The sequence below is a fragment of the Triticum urartu genome, chromosome 5 (assembly GCF_003073215.2).
Source record: "Triticum urartu cultivar G1812 chromosome 5, Tu2.1, whole genome shotgun sequence".
In the NCBI taxonomy this organism is placed as follows: domain Eukaryota; kingdom Viridiplantae; phylum Streptophyta; class Magnoliopsida; order Poales; family Poaceae; genus Triticum; species Triticum urartu.
This window is the reverse complement of record NC_053026.1, coordinates 391803721-391811310: the sequence shown is the minus strand read 5'-3', so window position 1 is coordinate 391811310 and position 7590 is coordinate 391803721. Positions and strand designations below refer to the sequence as shown.

Below are 7590 nucleotides of genomic sequence, written 5' to 3'. Positions count from 1 at the left end.
TGAAGAAACATACATGATTTCATTCTTTGAACATGTCTCTAAATCTTATAACAGTACAAAATGAAATGGCAGAACTAGGCCACTAGAAAAACACAAGACTGTGAGTAACTCCTTGTTTCTACACATCAAAGGCGACAAAAGTCGTAAATCAAGACAGCAACGTTGCAGGTTCACGCAGTCGAGCTTGTTTCTTCAACTTGTTGCGGAAACTTCTTTTTCTACTGAACGCCCTCTCCTGATTATACCAAGAAAAAAGGTTATTTTCAGTAAGAATTTCTGTACAACATGAAGTAACACTGCATGACATGATGATGAGTAGAACAGAGAAGAGTCTTACCACTGGCTGGGCCAGCTCCTCCGCTTGACGAACTGCTCTCACGAGATCACAGTTTGCATCTGTATATAGGCTAGTCACTATTCCAGATTGGCCAGCTCTAGCTGTGCGACCCACCCTGTGCAAAAAGTCCACAGCGCAAGCAGCAAACTCGGCCTGCAGGTATAGGTAGAAGCGTTAAAAAGAACTTCTGATGAGATGATGCAAAGGAGCGTGAGTATCTTAACGTAGGGTTTAGACTTCATCATAGTAGTAATAACTATAAACATTTTTCTAAGAATACTAGTATTCCACATATATAGCAGGTGTGCATAATGCATGACTTTTTGCGCCATCATGTGTACAGATTTTGAAGTATTGTGCTGACACCACAAGTAGATACGATAGGAAGTTCAATGCTACTTGTGACAGACAAGCAACAGCAGTGCAGCGCCAGACATGCAGACATTTCAAAAGGCGAGGTCTAACCGTACCTGAATAACATGGGAAACATTTGGCACATCAAGCCCACGAGCGGCAGCATCAGTACAGACGAGCACGCCACCATTCTCCCGGAAAGATTGTAAATTGGCTGTCCTTTCCTCCAGGGAGCTCTCACGGTGGTACAAAATGCATGGAATACCAACTCTCCGCAATATGTCAGAGACTGAATTAGCAGCGTCGACGGTGTTCGTGAACACCATAGTTCGATTTGGACCAAGTTCTGGGTCAACTTCACTCTTCAGGCCATACTTTACTGCATCCAGAAGAGCATCGACTTGTGTATCAGTAGTAACCTCTATCCATCTTCTCTCCAGTCTGCATATATGGTACACTGTGTATCAAATGTATTGAAGGTGCGAATAGGAAGGGACAATAAGAAACAAATATGGGATTTTTGAAAAAAACTGCGACTAACAAACCCAGCAATAGTGAGAAATCTGTCCAAGAGGAAGAATATTAGCTTATTGTAAGACATAGTGCATACCTAGGGTTGTGACGGTGCAGATAAGCACCACTAACCCACACAGCACTAGGAAACATACGTTTCAGCACACCACCAGCAGTTTTTTTTCCACTCTGAGGGAGGGTGGCAGCAACAAAGACATATTGCTTGCTGCGCCTATAAACTTTTCTAACCCTTCTCCAATCCCTGCGTGCTCCTACATGAGCATTCTCAACCTTGACTGCTCCATCTTGAATATGACCATCTTCATTTTCATCATCAATATCACTAATTTCAGCACTCTCAGAACCCGAATCCTCATGATATTCATCAGAACCTTCGAGCGCTACTTCTTTTCCAGAATCTTCCGCCCTTGAAAGTAACTTCTCATCAAACCGCAGCATGTGGATGAGACGAATGATCTGATTTTCAAAACTTCCGCAAAGTAGCATGTCTGCCTCATCAAATACCTGTTCAAAATCAGCTAGTTTTAGGACTCCCTGTCTCAAGGTCAAAGACTGTAATTCAAACACTTGCTATAAGACAAAAAAGCCAACAGAAATGCAAATGTAGAAAACGATAAGAAACAAGAAAAAAATACACAGAAAATTACAGCTTAACTTGAGAGTTGAAACCATTCAAAATACTTTCTTCTCCAAATTGCAGGAAAGCACAAAATTCTAGCCTAACCTTGCCAAGTATATCCAGCAACTCAAGATTAAATAAAAGATAGGATGGAACAACAAGATTTCTAATCTGGCTATGCCAAAGATGTCTGCACACACACAAAAAAGTCCCGCTAGAGTACTTACGATGTATTTTACACTGCGTAGGAACTTCTCCCTCCGCCTCCTCTCTGGGTCATAATCGAATAGATAATTCAAAAGAGCGGCTGGAGTGGCTACAAGAATATCTGGGCGAACTGCTGGCCAACCCTGTGAAGATACAATATAAATCAAAAACCATAAAATAAGCAGATGTTGTGCCAGAATATGTTTTATTAATCTAACAGTGTTTTAGAAATATGAACATAACGAAAGACCCATGTTTAGTTAAGTCCTTAGACCCAAAGTGTAAATTGGGGAATATACCACTACAGAAATGATGAAGTATTGAAACAGACATTCAGTTGTAGAATGTGACATATGTAGTCTCATGTTATCCATACGGAAAACAAGAAGATGTGATGAGTTTACCAAGCTATCAAGTACTGTATCATATATGACAGAAAGGCAGACCATACCTTTGGCCCACAAACTGCAGCAGCACGCTTAAGTGGTTCACCAGATACATCAAGTAATGAATTAGCCATTGAAACAACTTGCTCACACAGCATGACATTAGGACAGAAAACCAACACTATGTTATCTGTTCTCGCAGCAATGTTTTCAGAATGACCATCTTCTGTGGAGGAAGATTTGGTGCACAGTTTTTCAATCAGTGGAACCAGGTAACCATGTGTTTTGCCACTGCCAGTCTCTGCCGCAACAATTACATCGTTCGACGTAAGAACATGTGGTATACAAGCTGCCTGCATTGCAGCAGTTGACATTTTAGGAAAGTATTCATTTGTCGCAACACAATGCTCTAACAAAAGCAATATAGAATAATATATGGAACTCTACTAGCACACAAGTTCCAGCAAGAACAGTACATTAGCACCAGACAGGCAAACTGGAGAAGGGGCACAAGAAAATACTGAATCCAATTTCATTTAGCTAAATTGTTGTCGGTAATTTTGTAGAAGAACTATGTCAGTAATTTTGCAAAGACAAGCAATTGATTCGATTACGGCGGCATCAGCTGCTGGCTTCAGAGCTACAGGCAGCCAGACCCTCCACAGCACGGCGTCTTCCCTGCAGAGTTTCAGCAGACGGAGGATCGATGGCGGCACACCCTGGAAGACAACCGCGTTGTGGCGCTTCCACAATTGCCAGCAGCAAAGTAGCAGAAAGGTGGGGCCTGTCCGCGTTGGCACCGAGCATGGGGGAGACAGCAGGTGGAGTGACCTGACGGAGGCAACATCCCGTTGATTCAGACCTACAAATTCCCAGAACCGACGAGCAAAAGGGGCAGCTGAAGATGAGAGGATCAGCCGTCTCGAGGGGCGAAGTGCAGAGGGGTCAGCCAGCGCCTGCCGATGCGATGATGTGCTTCCGCAGGAGCACGTCTCTCGTGTGTATCTGAGCCTGAGCCAGGAGCCAGGCGAAGAAACGGACCCGGCTGGGGGCGTAGTTCTTCCACACGAAGTCGACGAAGGGCACCTGCACGCCACCAAGGTGACTGAGCTGTAGACGCCGGCCGAGGAGAGCAGTGCGTCCTTCGCGCAGCCATGGCAAAGGGTCCGCTCGTCAGGGGCCACCGACAGGCCCACCTCCTGAAGGATGGGCAGCAGGGCGCCGCGCTCCCGGGCGCCGGCGTGGTTCAAACGGGGTACAAACACGCCATAGAGCCAAATGCGATGACGGGTGACGGAAACCGCGGGCATGGTGGTGTGGAAGAAGAGCGAGCTCATCTGCACAGACAGAGCACCGCCGGGCGGCCACGAGTTCAGCCAGAACGCGGTGGTGCACCCGTCGCCGATGGAGACGCGGAAGATCGCTCTGTACACCAGCATGAGCTGGTCCAGAGAGGACCAGTGAGGGCCTGGGAGAGAGGACGCCGCCACCAGGGTTAGCAGCGAGCGTCCGAGCTCAGTCCACACCCAGCGGGCCCAGGACGCGTCCTGACGTGAGTGTAGGCGATGTAGCAGCTTCATCAGGAGGCAGCGGTTTTGGACTGGCAGTGCACGCACCCCGAGCCCGCCTTCCTCCTTGGGGCGGACCATCCTATCCCAGGCCACCAGGCATTGGGCTCCCGACGCCTTGTCCGACGCGGTCCAAAGGAAGGAGCGACGCAGGGCGTTGATTGCACAGAGAACCAACGGAGGGAGCTCCATCGCCGCCATGGCGTAGGTGGGCAACGCGTCCAGCACAGCATTGAGCAGGACAAGGCACCCTCCGAAGGAGAGCAGTTGCGCTCACCAGCCGGAGAGGTAGCGCTCGGTGATGAGCGAGAGGAAGTCGTCCATTGAGAGCTTGCGGTTGGAGAGCGGCAGACCGAGGTAGACTTGAGGAAAGCTCCCAACGCCGCAGCCCAGCACCTGAACCATGTCGCGCAGGTCATTGTCCTGAACATGCATGGGCACCACCGTGCTCTTGTGAAAATTGATGATCAGCCCCGTCGCGACCGCAAAGTCGTCCAATATGTCCTTTAGGCACCTAACCACACCCAACTCAGTTCGCATGATGATGAGGGTATCATCGGCGTACTGAAGGGCAAGCGGTGGGGCGCCATCAACCAGAGGGTGCATCATCACTCCATCCTGCTTGATCTGCTGTTGGAGGACATCCGCCACGAGCAAGAACGGGTAGGGGGCATCCACAGCTACTTATATATAACTAATCACCACATATAGTTTAGGCATGTGATGTAGAAAGCTAAAATCTTCACAACAGCTAGCAGCGCACATGAATTCTGCACTAGAAAGGACTTCCGTGTTTCCAAGAGACAGGGGGTGGACCGATAGGTTATTTAACATTGGACTGAAGAATATTACAAGCTCAGACTGCTCGATCACTTAACATGAACGGAGACCGGGCCAAATCATCCCTATACGGCAACTGTACATGAAAACACATAGGAGGTTCGATCTACCAAATGAAAAGCTGATGCTGAAAAGGTATATGAAAACATTGCAACGCGGGCTCAGGCATTTCGTCGAGCACGCAGTGTGCAGAGACCAGTAGCGGCGAGTTGCAGCAAGAGTTACCTGGACCAGCGAGGGTCTCTCGAGCCCAGTGCCGTGCAAGGCGGACGCGACGCGGTCGGAGATGCCGAGGGACTTCCAGGACGTGCTGTCCTCGGCGAAGAAGCCGTCGGTGCCCGCGCTGGTGTTGTCGGCCTCGGCGGCGGCGGCGGTGGCGAGCGAGCGCGGCTTCGAGGCGGTGGAGAGGAGGCGCCACGGGCGCGCCGGCGCAAAGAGTAAGAGGCGGCGGGTGGCGGGAGAGGAGCAGGCGATGGACGGGAGCGCGAGGCGGAGCGCGAGCGGCGCATGGCGGAGGTGGCTCAGCGCCATCGTGTCGTTCGCGACTTGAGATAACTCGAGAGGTTCACAGTTCACTCGACATTTTGGCTTACGCGACCTAGGAGGTTCACTACAGTTCACGAATTCGAATTTTTACGTGTTTACCTACAAATGTTTTTTGTTTAAGTTGTGTACCTCATTATTTCTAACTCCCTATGTATGCAGCTTAAAAAAAACCTCCCTATGTATGCTAAAAATACAAATGTGTCAAATTATTAAAAAACAGACATGTTCAAAATTAGCGAAATGATTGTCGTCAGATGAGGCAAATCTTTGTGGTCATCTAACAAACCAACTTTGTTCTCCTCTTCTTATTTAATGAGATAAGGCAAATCTTTTGCCTCCGTTTCAAAAAAATATTTTTTTTAGAGTACGCACATTGCGTATCTTAGCTTTATAGAAGAAAGAGAGTTATACACAATAAATACAAACGATATGCACCGCCACACGCGGCAGGCACATCCACCCCACCACTCCACACACTAGGCAACTACTCTATACCATATTGCTCTCCTCTTCCTCTTGCCGATGCCAAGAGCGTGATCTCTCGATGAATTAGATCGGCCGCCCCTCACTCATTGATGATGTTGTTGTTGTGAAATACCCTGTCGTTCCTTTGTTTCCAAAGGTTCCAAAAGACGGACGTGCAGAGTGTATCGAATCATCTCCGGTATCTCTTGTCTATGCGTTTTCTGGCAGCCACCCACCAGTCTCCTAACGTGTCTTCCCTGGTCGGTAGCAATGCTAGGTCGATGCCAATCCGCCTAAAGCACAGAAACCACACTTGTCTCGCGTAAACACATTGCAGGAGGATATGATCCACCTTGTCTTCCTCCTGGTCGCATAGGAAGCAACACGAGCTGTGGTCTTGCAGTCCATGTCTCTGTCGACAATTCGATGTCCATACCATGTATTGAAGGGCAAGCCACATGAAGAGTTTACAGGTGAGTATGGCCCAACTACGCCAGACAGCCGAGGCACATTGGAATCGAACTCCCCCTTCGCACATCATTTTGTAAGCAGATTTTTCCGAGTACTTGCCGCTCGCATCCCATTGCCAGATCGGGCTATCCTCGGTGTCGGGGACAAGCTCCATTTGCACCAAGACTTCTCACAGTCGGATGAACTGCAAAAGCTCCTTTGTATTCATCTCACCCACGATATCTTGTGTCCAGGCATGTAAATGTAGGGCCTCCTTAACCTTCCTCATGTTAACCACCTGCTGCCGGACCTTCTTGACAAGTAACGGGGCAATCTCCTTCACGCATGAACCGTTGACCCAACGATCTCTCCAGAACAGAATCCGAGAGCCTTCCCCAACTTCCCATCTGACCAAACTGTCAAAAGCCATCATAACTTGCTTGTCTGTGCTGTAGTTGAGACCTTGCCAAGGCCGCGAGCTGTCCGTGCGCTTCAACCACTCCCACCTCAATCTGAGAGCTACCCCCTGTTTGTATAGATCCACCATGCCTAGACCTCCCAGCTGTTTGGGCCGGCATACCCGTCGCCACGCAACCGTGCATTTGCCGCCCTGAATCTCTTCCGTCCCTGCCTAGAAGAACGCACGACATCCTTTGTCCACTCTCTCCAGCGCCCACTTCGGGGCTTCCGCCACGATCAGGTGATGAGTGGGCCTAGCACAAAAAACCTGGTTCACCAGAATGAGGTGCCCGGGCCTGGTTACAAGGCCTCTCTGCCAGCCTGGCATCATCTTTAGCACGTTATCCACAATAGGCTGCCATTCCGATCGCGAGAGCTGTTTGATCCCCAACTGCAGCCCCAGCTACCTAATGGGGAAAGTCTCCAATTTCCATGGCAGGGACTGCCGCACCAGTTCCTCCTCTGCATCCTCCGATCTGATCATAACGGCCGAGGATTTGGCGAAGTCAACCTTGAGGCCCGATGCCTCCCCGAAGATTCTGAGTGCCTCCTGAACAAACCACAGATCCGATCTCCATGGCCTTATGAACATAACGACATCATCAGCATACAGAGAGAGCCTCTGAATCAGAGCGAGGTCAGGGATTTTGCTGATTGCATTTATCTCCTGGGCCTTCATTACCATAGCAGTGAGAACATCCATCGCAATGACGAAGAGCAAGGGCGACATGGAGTCCCCCTGCCTCAGTCCACATGCATGCATAAACTTCCTACCAGCACATCTGTTAACTACCACTTTTCGAACTTGCCGTCCTGAGCAGAGTA

The 7590-nt window shown here is 49.2% G+C and overlaps 1 protein-coding gene across 1 annotated transcript; it reads right to left on the bottom strand.

Annotated features, from left to right (window-relative positions):
• Positions 1 to 5434, bottom strand: LOC125509231 (DEAD-box ATP-dependent RNA helicase 22-like). Its single transcript, XM_048674154.1, has 7 exons — positions 5071 to 5434; positions 2503 to 2790; positions 2072 to 2194; positions 1302 to 1729; positions 808 to 1132; positions 338 to 490; positions 1 to 235 (listed from the first exon to the last, which is right to left on the bottom strand). The coding sequence occupies exons 1-7, from the start codon at positions 5374 to 5376 to the stop codon at positions 149 to 151; spliced, it is 1710 nt and encodes a 569-aa protein (XP_048530111.1). The 5' UTR covers positions 5377 to 5434; the 3' UTR covers positions 1 to 148.
• Positions 5435 to 7590: the final 2156 nt, after the last annotated feature.

Bases quoted from the DNA above. Each gene is read 5' to 3' on its own strand.
- LOC125509231 (XM_048674154.1), bottom strand. From the start codon at position 5,376: ATGGCGCTGAGCCACCTCCGCCATGCGCCGCTCGCGCTCCGCCTCGCG. The intron at 2,791-5,070 runs GTAACTCTTGCT...GCTGCAATGCAG, and splicing joins AGAGACCCTCGCTGGTCCAG to GCAGCTTGTATACCACATGT. The intron at 1,730-2,071 runs GTAAGTACTCTA...GATTTTGAACAG, and splicing joins TACGCAGTGTAAAATACATC to GTATTTGATGAGGCAGACAT.